Source organism: Patella vulgata, chromosome 4 (assembly GCF_932274485.2).
Source record: "Patella vulgata chromosome 4, xgPatVulg1.2, whole genome shotgun sequence".
NCBI classification, from domain to species: domain Eukaryota; kingdom Metazoa; phylum Mollusca; class Gastropoda; family Patellidae; genus Patella; species Patella vulgata.
In genome coordinates this window covers 61,596,248-61,621,248 of record NC_065882.2, presented here as the reverse complement: position 1 = coordinate 61,621,248, position 25,001 = coordinate 61,596,248, and the positions used below count along the sequence as shown (strand labels likewise).

General features: G+C 34.1%; 2 protein-coding genes across 5 annotated transcripts; one reads left to right on the top strand and one right to left on the bottom strand.

Moving 5' to 3' along the window:
• Positions 1-1,305: 1,305 nt before the first annotated feature.
• LOC126817356 (kelch domain-containing protein 1) lies at positions 1,306-15,143 on the bottom strand. 3 transcript variants are annotated; one of them, XR_007678982.2, is made up of 9 exons: positions 14,758-15,079; positions 12,841-12,993; positions 9,115-9,251; positions 8,729-8,798; positions 8,251-8,403; positions 7,626-7,781; positions 6,656-6,829; positions 1,647-5,937; positions 1,306-1,593 (listed from the first exon to the last, which is right to left on the bottom strand). XR_007678982.2 is itself a non-coding variant. In XM_050544246.2 (9 exons), the coding sequence occupies exons 2-9, from the start codon at positions 14,969-14,971 to the stop codon at positions 5,888-5,890; spliced, it is 1,107 nt and encodes a 368-aa protein (XP_050400203.1). In that variant the 5' UTR covers position 14,972; positions 15,086-15,143; the 3' UTR covers positions 1,306-5,887. The 3 variants fall into 3 exon arrangements, 2 of the variants coding, with proteins under 2 accessions (XP_050400203.1, XP_050400202.1); XM_050544246.2 differs by adding an exon at positions 15,086-15,143 and having other exon boundaries at positions 1,306-5,937; positions 14,758-14,972; XM_050544245.2 differs by having other exon boundaries at positions 1,306-5,937.
• A 337-nt stretch (positions 15,144-15,480) lies between these two features.
• On the top strand, positions 15,481-23,540 carry LOC126817355 (uncharacterized). Of its 2 annotated transcripts, none has more exons than XM_050544243.2 (2): positions 15,481-15,566; positions 18,615-23,540. In XM_050544243.2, exon 2 carries the CDS (start codon positions 18,654-18,656, stop codon positions 19,884-19,886), a length of 1,233 nt encoding a protein of 410 aa, XP_050400200.1. In that variant the 5' UTR covers positions 15,481-15,566; positions 18,615-18,653; the 3' UTR covers positions 19,887-23,540. The 2 variants fall into 2 exon arrangements, with proteins under 2 accessions (XP_050400200.1, XP_050400201.1); XM_050544244.2 differs by having other exon boundaries at positions 15,492-15,562.
• The last annotated feature ends 1,461 nt before the right edge of the window (positions 23,541-25,001 follow it).

Here is a 25,001-nt window from a genome sequence, read left to right as displayed (position 1 = left end):
CTGATGTGACGTCACCCACTATTATTTCCATATACAGTAGTGGGCGTGATCAGGTGCGCCTGGCAAAATTATAACATTTAATTTAAACTTTAAAAAATAAAAATGTGTAGTGTAAACTTTAAAAACTACAAAATGTTCAAATCAACTGCATTATCTTTTGAAAAATTCAGAGTCATTTTTAGTTTAACCATAGACCCCTCCCCACCACCACCATATATTTATAAGGTCCAAGCCCATGGTTTAAATACATCAGTTAAATATCTTTAATTTATTTTTTTCCTCATGGAATAGATGATTAATATTAAAATAAAAAATTAGAAACTCTTAAATAAACACAGGATTTTGTGTATTTTTTCACTGGTTTATTTACTGCATGGACATTAAAAGAAAAAATAACATTCAGGAATTTGAGTGGGTAGAAATTAGAAGATATTAACATTTTACGCATTTATTACCACACCCTTCCATTTGCATGTTACTTTTATATTTAAAGAGATTGAAATAATATATTTTAATATTCGTTTCAGGGTTTTTTTCCCAACTTGGGAGGATTGTTCAGCTGGGTCCCCAACATTGAGGAGATGGTACTGGTCAACTATTGAAACACCCTCCCCATAAAAGAAACATCAATGTCCATACATGTCTGTCTCAAATTAACACTGCAGCTGAATTTTTTTGTTTATAAACAATGTTTTTATTGGGGAACAAGCTTAGCCTATGTAAAACCCCTTTCCTATCAGTATTTCTGAATTCTGAGTTATTTTTACTATTTGCTATGTTGTGATGACGGGCCTTACCAAGTGACTGTGTCTAGTATCAAAACTTTGGCTCTGCCGACAACAAATAATTACCGATGGAAAGAGAGCGAGAGAAATGTTGTTTAATGTCCACCCAACACAAACTAGGTCATTTCGGGGTCGTTTTTATTTCAATAATTCACTTGAGCGTAGGGGGCTTTAGCAGTGGGAGGAAACCGGAGGACCAGGAAAAAACCCACAAAGTTGAGCAGGCGACCCTACTCCTTGTCACGTACAACCACGGAATCAAAACCACGAAAGCTGACTCAACGACAGACCTTATTATACAGCCCATACGTACTATCCATTCGACCATCCAACCCCCCAATTACTGATGGAGTTGTGTTAGTGATCAGTGGGTTTTTTTTGTTTTGGTTCTTTAAACACAAAAAATAATTATTAATACACATGGGGGTTTTAGCATTTGATTCCCACCCCAGCCCCTGTAACAATTTAACATTTGAATTAAAAAAAACAAAGAAAACACAAGTAAAACAAACCACAAATAAAAATATTGTAAACTTTAATAGCATAACGTAACAACCTAATTGAATATACAGTGTTTTTTTTAATGACAGTCAATAAAAACAATGATATAAATGTTAGAAACACTGAATATATTTTGTTAAATATAATATAAGAATAACCAAAATGTTAATACATTTTTAAAACATCCATTTAATTTTCATGTATGTCATCATATAATTCCCTGAAATGTATATTTCAATGAGTCTGCAAATTATTGTTTGTATGTCTAATCATATTATATGTTGTGATATATCAAACCCAAATAAGCCTCCTCGTAAAAAAAATTTGAATATATTCAAATGTCTAAAGCTCCTGACAAACCATACTTATTTTCTGTAACATTCAATAAATAGCTCCCACATGCCTAACAGTAACATGTTGCAGTATCATACAAATCTTGACCACCTGGGTTCCTGTATCTTATTACATCACATTGTTTATTTTGCCTTCTTTTATAAGTTAATATTATTTTTAACTATTCTAATCCAAATAGTAAAACTTAAAATATAACTTGGGAATGCAAAAGTGTGCTGAAAAAATTGATCAACAAACAGCTGGTACAAAAGGAAATAATGGGGATGCACAATTCCAGTACAGAATGTCCCGAATTGACAGAATTGTAGTCAAGTGACGTGCAATTCAGCCCTGTTACAGTTTTGTCAGTCCCTACAATGCAGGTAGTGTGAGTAGTTCAACACAACAAATATGTTTCAGATGTCATGGTTGGCTGAGATATTTTATTATGCAGTTGGTGCATGCGTTGTAGCCTGAAATCACCCCTTCACATGATTGTCACTATTCGTGGGACTGAGAGAATTCAATTCCTGAATATTCAATCAAGTTTCCCAAATAAACAAGCCAACAGTGAGGCTGATGTCCCCCGCCGAAATCCCCAAATAAATAGATGACACATATTAATTAATAGCACATCTATTTTTTTCCAAAGTATCAAGCAATCAAACTGATTATCAACTATACACTAAGTTTCATCACTCTCTATCAGATAGAATCAAAGTTATTTTGTCCCAAAGCAGGAAATTGCTTATCTCTGCTTAGCTTTAGCTCGATATGTTAATCATTGAACTCAGTCAAGACGAACATCTACATCAAGTTTAAACATTCTACCTCAATTAGAAGAAGAGTTGTTATGTTCCAAAGTCTTGACCAATCAAAATGCTTATTGCTCGTTAGCCTAAGCAGAAAATTCTCATCATCGAACTTAGTCAAGGTATTGATGTAATAAAACTATACACCAAGTTTCATCACTCTCACTTAATTAGAACTAAAGTTATCGTGTTCCAAAGCATCAACCAATCAAATTGCTTATCTCTGCTTACCCTAAGCAGAAAATGCTGATCTTCGCACTCCATCAAGGCATTGACCTCATAAACCCCTACACCAAATTTCAAGCTTAGGCTACACAAAATAAATGTCTTGTTTCTCGGGCAACTGACAGCTGAAACTATAGGGGGGGAGGGCGGTTTATTTTTTTTTTTTTACCTCATTTCTGGCTAGAGGATGGTGCAAAATAAAATTTGGCTATTGTTGAAAATTGTTGGGGCGGGAGGGCGGCCTTGTATTTTTTTTTTTTTTTTTTAATGAGAAAGTCATTACTCGTCTACGGTTTTGCTTTCAGTTATATATTATACATACTTAGAACATAAACCCAAAAATCAAGTCTACTCAAACACTGAACACTGACTGAAAGGAAAATAATTTTCCATATTTAATTCACGTAATGTAGTTTACTAATGGTAATGGTGACAACCATAATTAAAATTGGTTTAAAATAAAATTCCGTACGACTATTAATAGACGTCCATAATAACGACAATATTTTAAAGAGTAAGCCTCTGTCAGCATGTGTATCAAAAATAATCATCACGGTAAACGACACTTAGATCTAAATCTAGTATCGCTGGTTTATAATGATTGACCTAATTCCAACCAATGCATGTCACGTGTCATCGGGATTCGGGAAATGACTGTTTCTCAGGATATTCGGTGTGTTTCTCAGGATATTCGGTGTTCTATCTGGGGTTTATATCGAATGACTATTTAAATTTAACTAACAACTGGTCAGTAAAACCATCAAATGTGTAATCAAATTATTATTTTCCGGATTATCAAAACTACCGTTAAATGTGCTAATGACCCAGATTCTGACTAAGGTATGGTGACTATCATCGTATCGTATTCTTAGCCACAAGTTATAATAATTAACCTGTTCTACGATTCATTGTTTTATAAGTAGGATTTTTTCAAACATGGGCCGACTGAAGCCGGCAATAATGAGCCGATTAAGATCGAATGATTGAAATACATTGCATTGTTGTCAATGACTTTCGGTGTTTAACACGAATCAAATTCTAGTTCACAAGGGGAGGTAATTAAAATCACGTGATACAAAAATGGAGGTTCTTTCGATATCAATAAAAAAGACCTGTAAATGAGCGTTTGCATCTAAATCAGTTTAATACATTTGAATGGATATTCACGTATGGGGCATGTAGATACATGCGGCATATTCTTTTTATGACTTGCTTATCGATGTTCGGGCGGGCGTTACATATTTTTTATTTTTCATCAAGACTAATAAATAGGCCGCACGCGCAACCAATTTTGCGTGCGGGCGGTGCCCGAGAAACAACTTATTTTATTTGTGTTGCCTTAATTAGGAGAGTTATTGTGTTCCAAAAAGTGTGACGGACAGACAGACAGACAGAAGGACGGACAGACAGACAGACAGACAGACGGACGAACCCATTTTAATAGTCCCCTGCTTTCTTCGAAAGGCGGGAGACAATAATCTCCTCAATTGGTAACAGGAGTTGTCTCCCCATTAGTCTTCACGAAAAACAAAATTTATATTATAATAGTTTTCACTTTGGGTTACCATAACTATTTTAAAGAAACAGAAATGAATTATGACCCCTCAAAATGCAGGTATGATTCCATGCAGCATGGAAAGCTATATACTAGTACTTTCAGGCTTTTAGCAAAATTACAGATCTTTAATGTGTTCCCATTATTATGAATGTCACTATTTGTTTGTTAATATTATGCTTGTTGCTTTCCTTGTTACATAATCAAAAACAACTTTCATGAATGATGACAAATAATTTGATTTTACAGTACAGTGCTGCACAATATCCAATATACTGATGTATTTGAAGGACTTCTGATACAGAGGTTGTGATTCAACCTGTGTAGATTCAAGTTTTGGTAATCCCTAAAGCATTGTCTCTTGGTGACCTAGACTGCTAAAATCCCTGTCGATGTTTGGATCTATGCGAAAGTGTGAAACTGTGAGCTAATGTCTAGTTAAAAGATAGGTTGCCAGGCAACGAAACATACGCCCACATCAGCTAAATCGTCCGAGCGGTCGACCAGGATTGTCATATATTTATTCCTTTGTAGGTAATTGGGGGCCTTTACAAGACAGTTCCATACAGATCAGATTATACATTTTGTCGTTTGAGGGTTCACAAGGTTCTACAAACTGAAACAAGGGTCTCAACTCTGGAAGTAATCTACAGAAATTGTTGAAATTTGACAGGCTTTTTCATTTTACTAATTTAAATAATGCATATAAATTTCATACAGATCAGATGATCACTTTTTTCATTCAAATGTTCACAAGGTTCACAATAGCCATAATTCTAGAAATTATTGACGGAAATTGCTGAAATTCAATAGACCTCTGTTTCACAAATTTAAATGATGCATATAAATTTCATACATATCGGATGATAATTTTCATCAATCCAGCATTAACAAGGTTGAACAAAGTGAAACAAGGGCCATAACTCTAGAAGTAATTATTGTAAATTGCTGAAATTCAATAGGCTTCGTGGTTTCACTAATTTAAATAATGCATATAAATTACACAAGGATCGGATGATAACTTTCGGCGTTAGAGCGTTCAAAAGGTTCAATAAAGTGAAACAAGGGCTATAACTCTAGACGTAATAAACAGAAATTGCTGAAATTCAATAGGCTTCTTCATTTTACTAATTTAAATAATGCATATACATTTCAGAAAGATCGGATGATAACTTTTGGCGTTAGAGCGTTCACAAGGTTCAATAATGTGAAACAAGGGCCATAACTGTAGACGTAATAAACGGAAATTGCTTCTTTGTTTCATTAATCTAAATAAATTTCAGTAAGATCGGATGATAACATTTGGAGTAATAGTGTTCACAAGGTTTAAATAGGATTCTTCATCTCACTAATGTAAACCACATATATCAATTTTAAAACAATCGGATAATAACTTTTGGCGTTAGAGCGTTCACAAGAAATTGTGGACGATAGACAGATGGACGGACAGGGGCGACAGCAATATACGTCCATATTTCCACGTGGGCGTATAAAAACAAGTCAAGTCAACTTTTTCCATCAAATAATACAAGGATTTTTGACTTGCATTTACTAAGTGTAGCTAACGTGTAAGCAATGCACTGAGGGCAGGGCCAAGTAGACTACCACACTGGTATCCTTATATCCTGACTGGGTCTGAGTGACAATCTACGTGTATACAAAGAGGTGAGTTGGTTCTATGATGTAGTACCGTTACTTGAAATAGAGCTGCCTTTTAAAATATCATCTGAAATAGAGAGAAGGTAAATCTATTTAATCCTGCACCCGTAGAAGGGACATGTATACACAATCTCCGTATTTTTGGAAATCAACAGCAGAATGCTAGTAATGTACATGTTAAAAGATGTACAGCAAATAACATCAGGCTACAATTTTTGTCTAATTCAGATGAAACTTAAAACTTGCATAACTCCTTGAGTTAAGGCCCCTGCCTTTTTACGCAAAATCTTAATTAAGTACGAAGTTTATGATTCGACAAGAAGCCAAAATTCTTGTCCAATACAAATAAAACTTGTGTGAAAAATTGACATCATGAGAGGACGAACTCTGGGACTTTCTATTCTGGAGTAACTCCCCTTTGCCGAATGCTGCGGAATGCAACAGGGGCTTTAGTTTTTACCAGATTTTTCAAATTTGGTTTGAAGCACTGGGTTAACAAGAGCACAAACCCATTTAATAATCAGTGTTCCTGTATCTTTCGTTCCAGAGATTTGCCCCCCTTACCCGAAAAAGATTGAAAGTGTGATAGAGATTCCATTTTTAAACTGATTTGTCCAATTTTGATGCAAAAGTATTGGGATAATAAAAGGATGAGCCCTATCAATTTTCCCTCTTCTCCATTCATCTCTTGCAAAAAGAAGGCAACCACTGGTTTGGTTGTGACAACTTGTCAGATAATTCCAGTCCTTTAACACTACTGAAAAAGATGACTTGTTTTTGCTTACTTCTATCTAAAATATAGGTATCTGTAAAATGTTCTGTACATTGCATAATTTCTGGATTAAATGAGCCTGAACCGCCAAATAAAACAACCCTGTCTCCTGCTAAAACCACTGAATGCTGCCCTCTACCACATGGTAAATCACCATCTATGTTTGGTTGTAGCCATTCAGTAGAATCTGTTTAACACAAAATATATTCAATCAAGGTATACTTATCCATTTGTTTTTATTAGAATAACTTACAAATGAGATAACCGATATTGAGTCATATTTTTGATGACAAATACAGACGTACTATGGATCAGGAACCAGTATCATATCAATATATGTAATTTGATGCACAATTGTCCAAGGAACAAGCATGTCAAATTTCATGTCGATAAAACTAAAAAGAACAAGATGACTGGAGCTTGGGGCCCAGTTCTTGCTCCAAAAATCCACCAAAGCTAAGATATTGTCATTTCACATAATCTCTGTGCAACTCAAAGTAGTGCTGGGTAGTCCTGCCTATCTCGAAGAAATAAGACAGTTGATGTGGACCAAAATAAGGACCAAAACAATTTAAGAGTGTTTGTGTACCTATGGATAATGTGTGACGTGGATAATTAAGAATGACATCTTACTTACTGAAGTGACAAAAAAACATAAAAAGGAATCGTGAAAAATCGGTTGAGCATCTCCCGATTCAAAGTGCAAATCGTGATACATCGATTTGAGGATATATCGTGCCAGCACTAACTTAAAGTATTTATAGATCTTACTTTAAATCAGGTTCCAAAATATTTATGTTTAAGTTATAGCCCTTAAAGTTTAACAACACATTACATAATCAATATACTAGTGAGCAATATTGATCTTCTATACATGTACCATATTTAATAGCACAAATTATTATTTCATTTAATTTTGATTACATTTGTATACACAATCAGTTAACAATAAAACTAGGATAATGGCTACAAACACTTCGTACCTGTGTCAAATATATGTACATCAGCAAAATGTTGATTCTCTATTCCACGACCTCCCATAACCACTACTCTATTACCTACACTAGTTGTTGTATGAAATGATCTAGGTTCAGGTTCACGACCATTGACTTTCAATTCTGTGTTCCATTTTCTGGAATCTATTAAAAATATTCATGGTGATAAGACAATAAATTACAGGAGTTCAGTAGAATCACTTGAATTTAAATATGATCAAGGAGGATGCGATAAAGATTAGGGTAAAATAGTGTCAATCTATGGGATATAGGATACAACGGTCGACTGACATAAAACCTACAGATGGGTTGACTGGAACAAGGATACAGTATATCATTCAAAGACAGCTGAATCTGATAAATAGTGTGAATTCAGATCATTTTGGTTTAAAATGGGACCCATCAGACTCATGAAATTGCTGTAGTTGAACAGGTGCTACTGATCGTGCACTATAAATTATGGCACACATACTAACTGAGCTCAAACTTGAAAGAAATAAACATAATAATTTCGTAAATATACTAGCTAGCTTACTGATTTCCTAAATTATTTTCTTTAAACACAGAAATAAAATAGGGCAGATGTCGAACACCATCACAATATTTTACATACCTATATTAAACATGCGTAAATCATTTCTCCTACTCTCCATATCTCGTCCACCAAATATTACAATATTTCTACCAACTGTACACATACCATGTGCTGCACGAGCTGTCGGAACACCCAAATTCATCTGCATAGGTTCACTCCATTTCTTTGATTCTAAATAAACACAAATATACTGTTGTCTATAAATAAACTGAATTTCAAGGGAATTAACAGTAGGTATCCAGTAGACTGCTTACGGTCTATAATGTAAATTATCAATACGTTGTTTTGTTTCGAACTTCTCAGTGTATCATACCATGGTAAGGACAGTACCTTTTTCCTATTGGTTGGATTTATCGGTGAGATTTTGTCAAAATTATGGTTTTTTTTAATTTGGTATTAATCAATTACAAGAGACAAGTGTCAGTTATTATTGCAAAACGTTGAATAGGCAGGTCAGGTTCCATTCATGTTTGTTATTCACACTATGGTAAATTACCTGTATTAAAAACAAACAAGTCATCAAACCATCCAAATTCAGCTCCATCTTCTTCTTCATTATCTTCTTCCTGTAATATTTAAACATAAATATACCACAAAATTAGACCAATGATCAGAGCAGACGCTCAAAGCAAAAATAGACTTTTTACATGTATATCTACATGTACATCATTCCCAAATCCAAACACTTTATTCAGATGCAGCCATTACAATACATTACCATTGCCAAAGGATGATTAACACAGATGGGCTGATCCTATGAATACAGTACTACAGTTGGTGTACATCTATGTTTCTACATTTTTCTGCAGTTATTTTAATACCTTGCCCACCAATTAGCTACATGTACTTGTGTGTTGTTAAATATGAAATAATGAAAGTTACCAGTATATCTTCATCTGCACTCTTCGGACCAAACCCACCAAAATAATAAATAGATTTATCTACAACTGTTGCTTGTAATTTATCTCTAGCACATGGTCTTTCTCCATCCCCTGTTACTACAGACCAGCTGTTTGAAACTACAATAACAATATAATACAGATTTTAATAACAACATAACATAACAATAACAAACCCACAGTGATGCTGCCTCAATCCCAAAATAAATAGATGCTTGCACATTTATTTCCATGTAAAATTGGTTATCAACAATATTCTAATTTGGTAGGAGATATTGCCATAGAATAGTATAGATTTAAGTGATTAAATTGGTTATCAACAATATTCTAATTTGGTAGATGTTGCCATAGAATAGTATAGATATTTGTATTGGGCGTTTAGCATTTTTTGTTAAGTTAGATAGCGTGGCCTTGATGAAGTGGACTAATTGTGGTGGATACATGTACATGCATGTGTTTGCGTTAAATGAAGATGTCTGTAAGGTGAGAATTCAGAGTCACATGTTTCTGCTAGCTCCTTTAGTCACAGTGGTGAATCATGATTATGGCTTCTTTTGTGCCGGTTTGTGTGATTCGACTAGTGAATGTGGGTGGGTTTTCTGTCTGTTCGGTTGGTAATGTTAAACCTTTCTTTATATACCAGAACATCAAAAAATGGGAGGCTGTTGTTACTTTCAATCTCCATCAGTCTTGGATGTTGGTTGTTCAGATTATATTTCGTTGTTTGCACTTCTCTCATTATACATTTTTTCTCAGTTTATTTATATTATTTGTATTTATATGCTTGATAACAACTTGTAATAAACTAAATTATCATCCATGAATAGTGCTTTATTTGATTATGCTCATACTTGTAAATTGTTAGGACCATTTAAAAAGTTCACTGCCAGTTATAATCAGTTGAGGGGTAAAGAGAAACATATACAAGCTTTTTTAGTTATACATATCTACTCTTCAAAAAAAGTAGGGGATATTGAAATGCAAATATCTATGCCGGTTGTGATATGATAAATAGTCATGGACACTTGACATGCTTTGAGAGTATGTTCACAGATGAAGAACTTATCGCCCCAACAAAACCACTTAGCTGCAATTGCTACACGCTATAGCGCCATACATGTTGGAGGGGTTCATTGTCTGTGATCAGCAGACTGTGGAACCGGTACCAAGATCGACCTCGTTCAGGTCGTCCTAGAGCCACTACACAAGCCCAGGATCGATACATTCGTACACAGGTCCTGTGAAATCGAGGACAAACGGCCAATCAGCTTTCTGTAAATTTGTACCAAGTTACAGGAATTCGAGTTACACCCCAAACGATTAGAAATCGGCTACCGCGTGTTGTGCCTCCATTAACTCGCCAGAACATGGCAAACAGGCATCAATGGTGTAGGCAGCGTAAAAATTGGGGTAATCGTCGATGGGCGGGTGTAATGTTCTCAGATGAGTCCAGATTTACTCTGGACTTCACAGATAGTCGTGCTCGCGTTTGGAGGCGTGTAAATGAGCGTCATGCTAATGTTAACGTCAGACAGCATGACAGATTCGGGCGTGGGTCTGTTATGATGTGGGGAGGAATCACCATGACTGGCAGAACGGACTTGCATATTGAAGGGTCACTGGTGTGTACTACCGTGACCACATCCTGGCACAGATAGTTCTGCCCTTTGCTCAACGTGCAGGTTGACGTTTCATCTTTCATGATGATAATGCCCGTGCCCACCACGCTCGTGTCGTGAATGACTACCTCCAGCGTCACCATATTGTCCATATGCCTTGGCCAGCCATGAGTCCTGACCTTTCCCCTATGGAGCATGTCTGGGACATGATCCGGAGACGGGTTCGTCAACGTCAATGAACAACACTGCAAGAATTGGCCGTGGCACTGCAATAGAAGTGGGTCAGATTGCCCCAAATCGTGATTGGAAGGTTGATTAGGAGCATGCCACGACGAATTGCTGAATGTCTGAGGATTGGTGGAGCAATTACTCATTATTAAGACAAAAATCAAAAAAGTTCATTTTCACTTTTGACAGGGTATCTCCTTGCGAGTGAAATGGGGCCCGTCAGATAAGCCACCCATATAAACTGTTTATGTTCATGTGTAGGCAATAGGCCTGTTATAAACATACACTAGTAATGGTTACCGTCCTCTAATAACCAGCGGCTGCCAGGCAGGATACGCCCACATTTTCGAGAGATGGATAGAGAACAAGCTAAAAAAGTGATTTTTCGTACAATCAGGGGCCATAATTTAGGAAGTTACGGTCCGATATGCACGAATATCGAAAGGAATCGAGATCTCTGGGTTAAAAACTTACATTTCAAGTTTCAACAAAATCGGATAAAAATTGTGACCTCTATAGGGTCCACAACCTTGATATACCATATTTTTACGCTATTTGAGAACGATGGACAGCCATTTTGTCTGTCAGTTTTGGGCCGATTTTCACGAAATTCGAACTCAGTCGTCCTTAGGGTTTAACGGTAATATAATAATACGTTTTTTTAAATCGGATAAAAATTATAACCTCTATGGGCTCCACAAGCTAAAATCGTGATTTTTCGTACAATCAGGGGCCATAATTCCGGAAGTTACGGTCCGATACATGTATGCGCGAATATCGAAAGGAACCGAGATCTTTGGGTTTTAAACTTACATTTCAAGTTTCAACAAAATCGGATAAAAATTGTGACCTCTATAGGGTCCACAAGCTTGATATACCATATTTGAGAACGAACGGCGGCCATTTTGTCTGTCAATTTTGGGCCGATTTTTATGAAATTTGAACTCATTCATTCTTAGGGTGTAACGGTGATATAATAATACGGTTTTTAAAATCGGATAAAAATTATTACCTCTATAGGGTCCACAAGCTAAAAACACGATTTTTCGTACAATCAAGGGCCATAATTCAGGAAGTTACGGTCCAATATTCGCGAATATCGAAAGGAACTGAGATCTTTGGGTTATAACCTTACATTTCAAGTTTCAACAAAATCTTGACATACCATATTTTTACGCTATTTGAGAACGAACGGCGGCCATTTTGTCTGTCAATTTTGGGCCGATTTTCACAAAATTTGAACTCGGCCATCCTTAGGGTGTAACGGTGATATAACAAAACGTTTTTTTAAATCGGATAAAAATTATGACCTCTATAGGGTCCACAAGCTAAAAACGTGATTTTTTGTACAATCAGGGGCCATAATTCAGGAAGTTACAGTCCGATATACGCGAATATCGAAAGGAACCGAGACCTTTGGGTTATCAACTTACATTTCAAGTTTCAACAAAATCGGATAAAAATTGTGACCTCTATAGTGTCCACAAGCTAAAAACGTGATTTTTCGTACAAACAGGGGCCATAATCCATGAAGTTTCGATCCGATACATGCCAATATCGAAAGCAGCCGAGATATTTTGGAGATAAACCTATATTTCAAGTTTCGTCAAAATCGGATAAGAATTGTGACCTGTAGAGTGTCCACAAACAATTGTGAACGGACGGACATCCAGACGTCCGGACGGACAGGGGCGACGGCATAATACGTCCACATGAAAATGTGGGCGTATAAAAACAGCAGTGCATTTTCACAGTTTTGTATTGTTTATGAATATCCCCTACTTTATTTGAAGAGTATATTATTAATATTATTTAGCTCATTATGATAGAAAAAAAAACATCTAGACAATAAATATTATCACCTGTATCAAAAACAAAGAGGTCATCAAACCAACCAAAATTCTGACTTAATCCACCAAATAAATATAATTTATCTCCTACACCGACTAAACTTGCGGCTGAGCGACCAGGTGGTTGTGTTCCTCTTGTTCGGACCTTTTCCCATACTAATGTTTCTGTAAGATAATAAAAGAACATTAAAGATTACTTTCAATAAGTTACAAATTATTAGGTTATCTGTAGATTCATATCAGATTAATTTTACATTTTACGATTACAGTGTTGAATTAAAATGCTTCGGGGATCATCTCATCTAAAGTCCACACCACTGAATCACAGTCACATCTCTTCAGCACATAATAATAATATGATCATATTAAAATTGGATATTCTAATTTTTGATTAATTTAATAATTAGAGTCTAAATCTGTATTAAAATTATTATAAGTTCAGCACGCTAAACGAAACTGGAGGCTTGAGAAGGGCATTCTTATATTTATTATTAGACATGAATGGAGTTTGTGGAAATAAATTCCAGGCATCCATGACCACTCGGATCAAGACCAGTCAGACCAACTGATAGACCACTCGGATCAAGACCAGTCAGACCAACTGATAGACCACTCGGATCAAACAAAAAGACTACTCGGGCCATACAAAAAGACCACTCGGACCAAACAAAAAGACCACTCGGACCAATAATAAAGTGTTGTTTTAATAAATTAATAGTTGTGATTGTTTTAATGACTACTCGGACCAATAATAAAGAGAGAGAGAGAAATGGGGTTTAACGTCCACTCGACACAAACTAGGTCATTTCGGGACTAACATATGGTTTAATTTTATTTACATAATTCACTTGCGCGTAGGGGTCTTTAGCAGTGGGAGGAAACCGGATGACCCGGAGAAAACCCACGAGGTTGGACAGGCGACCCTACTCCTTGTCACGTACAACCGGAATTTCGAAACCACTCAGTCGACTCAATGACAGACTTTATGATACAGCGCGCGCACGCTAACCCAGTCATCCAACCCCCTCCCCCCCCAATAATAAAGTGTTGTTTTAATAAATTGATGATTAATATGAGTAGGCCTACTCGAACCAATAATAAAGTGTTGTTTTAATAAATTGATAATTGTGTCCCAGATGGCAAAAAATCGGGAACCACAAAAGTTACGTTTAAATAAAAAAGGGACAGGTCCCAGAAAAAGTAAAATTAGGCTATCAGATAAGAACAGTATACCCGTATATTCCCCAATGTAAAAATATGTAGAAACTGTCAAAAGTCTGTACATACCGAGTCTCATTGCAAGAGTAAATGAGACAAATTAGATTGATATTATTTCGGCACTATAATTAATTTTAAAACTAATCGTTGATTTAATTTCCGAATGGAAATGGAACTAAACAACTCCAAATATAAGAATTCTGTATAAGAATCAATTCCGTATAAGAATCAATTTAGAATACCAAAATGCGAATCGTAAAATGTGGTCTAAGCTACGAAGGCCCATTAGTCAATTAGTGCCAAACAAAAATTAAATATTAATCCGTTTGAATGAGTCAGTAATTCGTTTGAACAAATTAGGATCTCGTTTGAATGAATTAGTATCTCGTTTGAACGATTTAATTTAAATTATCTCGTTTGAATGTGCAATTTTTCGGCACAATTACTACGCTTGTTTTGCATACTGCTACTGCATTCCACGTTTTTTTCGTGTCATCCACAGTTTTCCGTGTCATCCGAAGACTACAGATTTTTTTAACAAGACTCGCGCCATTGAAGTAGACGTCGCAAATTAGTTGTTTCTTCCAGTGGTTTGGTTCGAGTGATCTTATTCTTTTCAATTTTGGTTTGGTCTGAGTAGTCTTTTGTGTTGGTCCGAGTGGCCTCTTTTTTTAGTCCGAGTGGGCTGGATACCAATTCCAGTAGACCTACCTGAATCAAATAAAAATAATTCATTTGATTCTATCACTTCATCTCCACCAGGTAAAACACCGCCAAAAACATAAACTTTGGATCCTAAGGAACATGCCGTCTGCCCTTCCCTTCCGACTGACGGAAATGGACTTCCCACTTTTTTCCAAGTAAGTTTAACATCGTTGTTGATTTTGTCGCTGTAAGTGACGTTTTGACTGGTTTCATTACCCATACTATTAATTTATAAAGAAAGTTTAATTATGGTCGCAATCTAGAATTTCCTGATAAATTGCAACTAAAACGAAATTATAGCAAAATACAATCGCCAAAATACATAAACAATCACCTTTCTCCCTAAGTTGTACAAAAGGGGTTTCCCGCCAGGTAGTCAGGATCATGCGGCTTTCTGTTTTTTAATTCTATAGAAATATTTCTGTAGGACAATCGAGTCTAAACAAAGCGGATATGATGTAATATTTACCATTACGATTTCTAAAAATAAAATGATGAATAAAAAAAAGTTTAATGTCGATAGAAATTTAGCTTTTATACAATTTTGTTTATTGTTTTAGACAAATTTCTCAAGTACACCGTACAACAAAGATTTTATTTTTGTTTACGTAAGTCTCGTTGACGTACAAAATATTGGAATCCCGGAAGCAGGTGTTTGCGGTTTTGACGTAGTCTCAATTTGCCCAGACGTTTTTCAACCATGGAAATAACCATAGGCTTAGAAAGACTGGACAGGCGAAGGAAAAATGGTTCCGATGTAGAGGATGGAGAAATGAGAAGTCACAACAATCGTTTGTGATTTTGAGCGGTTGTAGGTAAATAACCGTTACATTTCACCGCTGTACTTCATTGTCAATGGTTTAATATTAATTCTATAACAGAAATGGTGCAATGCATTGCCCACCAAGAGCTGTCAAATAAAATATCCCTCATGTATCGTAATCCGATTTTATGATAATTATTTTGATGCCAAGCAAAATTCCTACGTCGCAGTGACGTCGCGTTATTTAATTTTACCTTTTTCATTGCTTCGACATCTATATGTACGGGGTAGTTAATGCATTAAGACTAAACAAAAGTTATGACAACTGATATGAACATTTAAGTTTGGGCGTGAAAGATATATTTTCTTGTTTGTGATCCCAAATAAATACATATTTCAGACTCAGAATAGTCAGAAATATCATACTCATAGGTTCACAGTAGGATGCACTGCGAATGTGATATGAAAATATATCCCTTACATACCAGTAATGCCACTATATACACAAATGAAAAGATTTACCATAATAAGTTTCCCCTAATACCTATTTATCATTAATAAGTAACCTATGTATTTGTTTAAAAGTGGATTTACAATATGCGGAATCGCTAAAAGTACCATGCCTGCTCAACCGAATACCTGACAACACATCCCAAAGACAACTCATCCCATGACAACTCATCCCAATATAAGACAACTCATCCCAAGTTAGAAGACAATTCATCCTAAGATATTAGCTATACAGAAACTCATACATAAAGATAAGGATATGTCATATTCTGACGAATTTCTATCAGACAATGATATGGGAACAATCAGCACGACTGTGGCCAACAATTTCAGTCACTTGTATGGTTCAAAGAAGGAATTGAAGCGTGTACGCTATGATAAGTATACGGAGCGCCCAAAAGTTAAAAGAATTTAAAACAACAATATCAATTTTATTAAAACAACAATATCAATCTTAAGATAACATATTTTTATAACACAATCAGAATGGTCTGTGTGGTCTTCAAAGAAAGCAGTTGTCTTATATTGGGATGAGTTGTCTTTGGGATGAGTTGTCTGTATACCGCTCAACCATGTCCAATCGAATTCCGCAAATTGTCAGGTGAAACGGTCTGTCATTTTGTCTGAGGAAAAGGACAAATTTATCGGTAGATTTTCGATATTTTTTCGAAAAATGAAAGTACGATAGATTGGGTATACAGACAACTCATCCCATGACAACTCATCCCAATATAAGACAACTCATCCCTAGATGAAAGACAACTCATCCTAACTTTAAAACATGGGTCGAGATACAAGACAACTCATCCCAACAAATATAAGTGCTAGTTATATTTGTTTTAATACAATTGCTTTCTTTGAAGACCATTCTGATTTTGTTATAAAAATGTGTTGGCTTAAAATTGATATTGTTGTTTTAATAAAATTGATATTGTTGTTTTAAATCTAAGCTCTGTATACTTAGCATAGCGTACACATTTCAATTCCTTCTTTGGACCATACATGTGACTGAAAATGTTGGCCCCAGTCATGCTGATTGTTTCCATATCATTGTCTGATAGAAATTCGTCAGAATATGACATATCCTTATCTTTATGTATGAGTTTCAGTATAGCTGATATCTTGGGATGAGTTGTCTTCTAACTTTGTATGAGTTGTCTTGTGCTACCATTCATGAATTCTAACTTTATTTGCTATCTTCTATATTCTAGAGCAGCTCTATAATTTGAAATCTAACTATTCTAACACCCAATGGATACAAGGTCATAACCATAAGAAAAATACAGGAAACCAAATATTGACAGGACCATGCCCGTTAGGCAATCAAAATTTTTTGTTATCGTGGTTCAACCCCATGACTGAAGGTTCAACAAAGTCTTGAAAACGGGCGTAGTAAATTTATCGTGGGTGCCGAACACTTTTTTGTCAGATATATTCAAGGGAATCTTACAAGATAAAACATACATTGTTGTGGAATTTAAACAGTGTCACCCTTCAGAGATTTGATATTTTCTCAATAAATCCAATGCCGATACGCATTACGCAGTCAATGAGCTGTTCACAGGGGGATGGTGTAATTCGGTTGTATGTAATTCAGCATAGAACCTTTTATTACAAATTTTGATGAAAGGTATACCTGCATATTTACAAAATAGTCTTCCTGTTAATTTCTTACATGTTCGTAAACTATGGTAAAATAATTATATTATCATTCTCATGTAGTATTTACAGGGTAGTAATCACTGCATGTTTTCACAGTAACATGTACATAGATTGCGTAGCCACTACAGTTTATAAACCGTATTTATATTTTAAGATTTGCGAGGTCAAAATAAAATGGGAGATACTTTATCAATTAATAATACAACAAACAAATAAGTTCCCAAAAGAAGATCGTATTTTTACCCCTTATAGAAAAGGTGGGGAATTGTCGCGTGATTCGCCCAACATTGTCAAAGACAGGAAGCTATATCATCGGATGATTCGTGTAGGTGCCGATGAAATTAGGGGTTTATATTGTAATAAACAGTTAATAACTCATAGTTTTGATCATTCTTTATTTATTAATCATACAACAAATAGTTAAGTTCTCCATGAGTGGTGTGTATTTTAAAACACAAATCTTGTTTGAGGGTAAATAATGAACAAAGATTTTAAAATACTTCGAGATGATATTTGGTGTTGAAATGTTGCTTATAGCCTCTACTTTTAATCAACAGTTGGGATTATCAATATCTCTTTTTAGCATGAATTTATTTTCCCAAGAAAACTCATAGTTTTTTGCTGTTTCCATGGATTCCAGACAAACCACATTCTATAGCTAAGAAAGTGAACCGTAGGTTTCATGGATCCTCCCAAGCATCTTCAGTGGTGATTTAACACTTCAAAAGGGAGGGTACAAAATGTAAATCAGATTGTTCCCAACAATAATTGTCTAACCACACTCACTGTAACTCTACATCTAGATAAACTGGTGTTGAGACATTGCTGCTGTGTGGGCATATTTCTACGTTTTGTGTGGCTATTTTTTTATGTGGGATAAAAAGTAAATATTTTCTGTTAATTTTTTTTTTAATTACTACAATTTTAGGGTGGTTACTACATGTAGCATGGATGGCTATTGTCAGAGATGGAAAAAAAAGTAAAAATCAAAAAGGCAGGTTGTAAACCTACTAAAGTCCGATCCAAGATAAAAACACCATCACCAATTTTAGAACCAGGGTCATTAGCTGGTTCTCACCGACACCTGAGTTCCAGTTTCTCTATGTTTCCAACAGGTGACATGACTTCGACTAACTTACCTACTCAAATGGAAGATCAAAGTCTTTATTTTCAAGATTTACCAGAAGCCTGTAAGCTGAAAGTTTTTTCTTATTTGGAAAACGTTGAGAAAGGGAAATATTCAAGTGTCTGTAAAGATTGGGCATTTTTGATGAAAAGTCCACGACTATGGAATCATGTTTCACTGTCCGACTTTACGCTTGGTTGTCTCTGTACTCACAAGTGTACTTCTGAATGCTATAAAAAATACAAGTCACGAGTTTTTCATTTTATACAATATTTGTGTCAGATTCGACCTGTACTTAACAGTTTAGAATTTAAATTAGATATTTATAATCCCAGTGATAAGTACCTGCCGCAAATTGAGAATTTCTTACGAATGTCACAGTGTCGTGAGTTGAATTACGCTCATCTAAATTGGAAGGAAACTCCCAACCAGCCATTATGGCTGGAAGAAGATTGTTTATATCGTGAATCAGATGTTATCCATCGTCATCGTCTACGACATAGAAAGTTTGTTTGGTTTTTTGACTTTTTCACAAATATAGCTTCGAATTTGAGAACACTTATTATGCCATTTGGATGGTCAGAAACGAGTGTTGAGCATTTGAAAAGGTTGAAAAATCTTCATACGTTGGTTTTAGAGAAGTATTTTGTTTTTCAAGGATTGAATCAAGCACTTTTAGATCGTGTTTTAGGAAACCTGCCTAGTTTGAAACAGTTATTGTTAGAGGTTTGGACACCAAGTGGAGCTGGACTCCTCTTTTATACGTTATCATCTCCATCCTTGCAATATTTAGACATTTCTCAGAGTCGTGGTTTCTACCTCAGTGGATTGAACATGCCAGCTCTGAAACGGTTTTGTGTGGCACGTCATCCGTGGAATGGACCAGTTGTTGCTTGTGATAAAATCAGCATACCTTGTCTTTACGGGGTTCTGATCCAGGGCACACCCCATTTGGAAAAGATAAATGATCATTATTTAGATGTGAACTGGAAAGATGGTATTTATGTTACCTTAGAAGAAGTTTTTAAAGCTGTGTGTGCATGTAAACTTCATAAACGTGGCTGGGCCATGTGAACAATTGGCAGCTTTTTACTCATTTAGACTGCTGTTGTCTGGATGCGTGAGCCACGAGTCACAAATGTTTACTAAAACTCTGTTTAGAATTTATTATTTAGTTTTTATAATTGTCATTGTCATAAGAAAATAATATAGTTTAAATTAATGCACTTGAAATAGTAAATCATACATACATATATACTGAGTCACACCATTTGGGAATTCAACTTCTGTATGTTCTTCATACTACATGTATATAACATAACAGTATTTATTTATCAAACACAATTAATGTATAAGGTACAGTACATGGACATGCATTGGATGCTCCTTCAAATGTTAAATTTGGCTAAAGGTAGCCATTTGCAGAAAAGGCACTTCACAAATTTGGTTCAATTTTAACACCAAAACCACAATCTGTACTCTTTTTATCAATGCACAGATTAACAATAAAACATCAGATTAATTAGTAAATTTATACACTATTTGAGAACCATTCATCAATAACTTAGCAGAGTATGCGTTCAATTTTAATTCCCAAATGGTATACCTCATAGTTAGATAGTCATTACATGTTATTAAAAATTCATCATTTAGCATGTTGTATATTTGAAGTATATCATACATTGAAATCTGTATAAATAAACTGACGTCTATTTAAAGATACTACCAGAGGTATGTACAATGAATAAAACCAATATCTCCACTATCTAATGATATATAAACTGTTTCTGAGAAAACCAATATCTCTTATTATTACTATTACATCCAACATAAAAATAAATAATTTGTAACCCCAAGAGCTTGTGTTAAAATATTCAGGAAACCCAAGATCTTTCAAAACCAAGATTTATAAATAGTTGTGTCATTCAGGTATCTGAAGTTTGTTCAAGTTTCATTGATGTATAGATATAAATCTATTGTCTTAATACATAACTCATGCCGTGTTCATGCACTTTAACAGATAATTTAATATAATTAAAAGTGATAATTGTTTACAATTTACAATAAGCTGACAAAATATTCATATGAAACAAATCAGTCAGATGTCTATCTTAAACAATTAACCGGGGGTGAAAGGTGGAGAAGAACTCACCCCCATGCAGTTTTTCACTTCATTATGGTTGGATTACAGATTACTGTTCTCTTTTGCAAATGGGAGCAAGATTAGCATTGCTCAATTTCAGACAGAATCACTTGGTGATAACATAAATATTATACACCTTGCCTGTGGAAGATGATACCAATGGAGTACAATGAATTTAATAAGTAACAGGTACTTTGACTTTGTCCAGATAACTGACTGATTTAATTCATTGTAGGTCCATAAGAGTTACATGTAAAAGCAGGATTGTAGTTATTGAATTTGTTGCAATAGAACAGGATTGTATTTTATCACTTGAGACTTTGAAGTTTTGAGTAGTTACATGTCAGAGGAACCAATAAAATTTATTCTACACAGGGTTGATACATTTCAGTATGCAATCTGCTTATCAAAATATCTGTCTGGTTTATTGTTTCCATTTACTGTAGATTAGAATATCCAGGTGTGATTCCCAACAGGAGCTGAAATAAACCACCAAAATTTATAAATTCAGGTTCAAATTTACCCAAATCCTACTCTTAAACTGTATATTAAGTGGTCATAGAAAATGATGACTTATTTATTAGCTTCAAACTGACATACCATTACAATGTTGATCAGGAGTTACCCTATGCCTTTCAGTGGTTTAGTAGTAGAACTTTAGAAGAAAATATTTACCTTTCAATGAAAAGAAATCGGTAGGGATTGAGAGAATTAATCACAAATTTCAGGACAGAAATTATTTACGTGAATCTTCTTTTCTTTGTTGACATTATGTAGTTTTTAGTTTATTATTTTATTTCTTAATCTTATTTTTTTATATATTATGAATATATTAGATTGTATATTTAATGACTGTAAGTCGTAGGAGTAGATTAGTTATATTGTTGTGTTGTTATTAGAAGTGATAATAGATCATGTTTTCTATTGTTTTGTACAAATTAATATCGATAGTTGATATAAATATGTATTTAATATATAGACCAGTTATTATGCCTATTTTTGTGTCTTCTGGATAGCAATAAGATAATACATGAGCGACTGGAAACGTGTTGGCGTAAGTTATCTAAATATTCCATTTGTACCCATCTATTAAATAGTTCCGAATTCATTGGAAAAATTAGATCAAATTTGATTTGGTTACTGGAAATTGAGAAAGTAGCTGAGAACGCTTTGGACAAATATTAAAATTTAGTCCTACTGTACAGTGATTTTCTGGATCTGTTAATTTCAGATCAATATTTCTACTAAATTAAGGTTTTCATATAAAAATCGAAATGCTGGGATTGTTTGTCTATTTTAAATGCTGATTAGATTGAGTTGTTAAGAGAGAGGGAGACAATAACTGGGTATAATATTTGGTCTAATATAAATAGTGATAATGACAATAATGGCTTATATGTGGTAACCAGTCACACCCAGCCAGTTATTAAGTTACAAAATAGCTGAAACCAAAAGGAACAAGCAAATATATTATTTCATTAAACAAAATCAAGACTGCTACATTAAATTCAAATATGAGTTGAGGCAATAATTTATTAATGGGAGTTTGTTTTACCAGATTTTGTTTTAGCATCAATATTCTTTAGTTACATGTACCATGGTGACTCTTCAGATCCTTTTGTTGTTGTGTTAATTTCTAAAAGTTTTAAAGATAGATCTGCTCATAGTTATGGTAATCTGGTCAACTATAAAACAATTATTTTTAATATATTTCTTATAATCCAGAAAATTATGGGCAGAGATTTGTAAACTCAAAATAAATGAAATAGTATTGAAATCCTGTCCTGTTATCTGCTTAGTCCTTAGTATCTTGCACTACCTGCAGTGATAGTACATGTACCTTCAAATTTGGAATAGAAAAAACATCCGGCCAAAATAATTACAATATTTTTGAACAACAAATCTATCTTTCTAGGTAATTTGTATAACTTAATCTAACAATAAGCAGATGGGAGTACCAAGCTTTCTGATTGATCTATATTCTACTATTATATAAGTTTATATAGCCTTACGTGACAACAGGATAGTCAGTTATTTTTTATATACTTAATACCTGGTTAAATGTGACCGGCCACATATATATGTATATTTGTATTGATATACATAAAAAAAAACATTTTACATTTTATTGATATTCATATTGTATTATTTTGTTTGTTAGTATTTGTTTATTTAATAAACATATACTATAATTGTTATGAGATGATTTGAAATACTTTGCATATTTTTGCTGTGGTGTTAACTTGTAAAACACCCAAATTTATTTATAAACATGACATTTTAATATTATATTGTTTCTAACAAAAAAGTGCTTGTCTAGACCTGATAAATAATTGTTAGTTCCTTGGTTGTTTTGTTTTTTTTCAGTTAACACTAAACAAGAGCTTAGTGTGCATTGTTATTTGATAAATTAAATAACATTTCCTGCTTATGACACTGATAAATGAAAACATGTTTTTATCATTCAATCATACATGCACATTTATTTAAAGGTCTTGACCTCTTTGAGTTGGGTTAGAATTAAAAAGGTTGACTTTATCATTTTGGAGATCTTTGCTGTTTTAAAAAAAAAAAAAAAAACCCACTGATTTGACATGATCTATCCAGCAATCCACAAGATATATTGTTTAAAGACTGATTTGTTAGGCATACAATGTTTTTTTTGTGTTTTTAAAACCTCAACATATCAGAATAAAGGTTAAATATCGTGGTTAATAAGTCTATACATTGTTAGAAATAATTTGGACAAAAAATTATTGACATCAATCAGTTCTAACTGTTTTTATTGGGGTTTTGTTGATTAAACACAACCATCGTTATATGAGAGTGGTAATGATATTGCCTTTATAAGCAATTATTGCTGATATGGTCAACAGTTTATGTAAAATAAAAAAAAAACGCTGAACATGATAAACCAATTGACCTCTACTTAATCTACGAGCTTGATTCATAACACATGAGATCAACCATATTAATTCCTTTTTTAAGCCCTAAATCAAAGCAGTAGCCAAATGCCCTGTTGCACAATATTAAATGTATTATGTATGAGTAGCCCTAGAAAGATGGGGTATATAGATAAGCTTATTTATTATTTTCCATAATAATACTCTCAATTATATTACGTCCATTAGAAATTTTGAGTGTATGAAATAATACAAAAAATTGTGCTATTTTCAGTTTTTTGTAATTGGGGAAATAATTCAGATTATTAGATGTTTAAAAAGAATTGCATGTACAAATGTAATATTTTAGACCTTGAATACGTATGTACATTTTTTTCTCTGTATCATATATTATCAATTTGATATATCTAAATTTCAGTTTTTAATGCAAAAAAGGACATGTAAAGATTATGCTGGCAGTACATGTAAATGTACTAGTTTTTTGAAGCACTATTAATACCTTGCTCTGAACACTTGTATGTACATTTGTATTTCTATAATTAGAATGTATATATCTATGTAGGCAGATAGAGGTATGTCTATATATATTTATCTAACTTTAATGAATAAAAACTAAATTAATTTTAAAAGTCTGTGATTGTGTAATTTTAATGAAAGTAAATGCTTTAATTACAGAATTATTTTTGTATTATTTTTTCCCCCAATTTTAGCTAATTGTTAGCCTTTTTCTTATAATGCTACAGTCCATTTAGCCATGGTCCCACCCACAATTCATTCTTCTGACAACCCTTTTTTATACGCCCACATGGAATGTGAATGTTCTAAGGACAAAAGTTATTATCCGATCTGTATGAAATTTATATGCATCGTTTAGATTAGTAAAACAAAGAAGCTTATTGAATTTTAGCAATTTCCGTTAATTACATCTAGAGTTATGGCCCTTGTTTCACTTTGTTGAATCTTGTGAATGCTCTAATGACAACAGTTATCATCTGATCTGTTTGAAATTGATATGCATCATTTAAATTAGTGCAACGAAGATGCCTATTGAATTTCAGCAATTTCCGTTTATTACACCATGAGTTATGGTCCTTGTTTCACTTTGTTGTACCTTGTGAATGCTTTAACGACAAAAGTTATTAT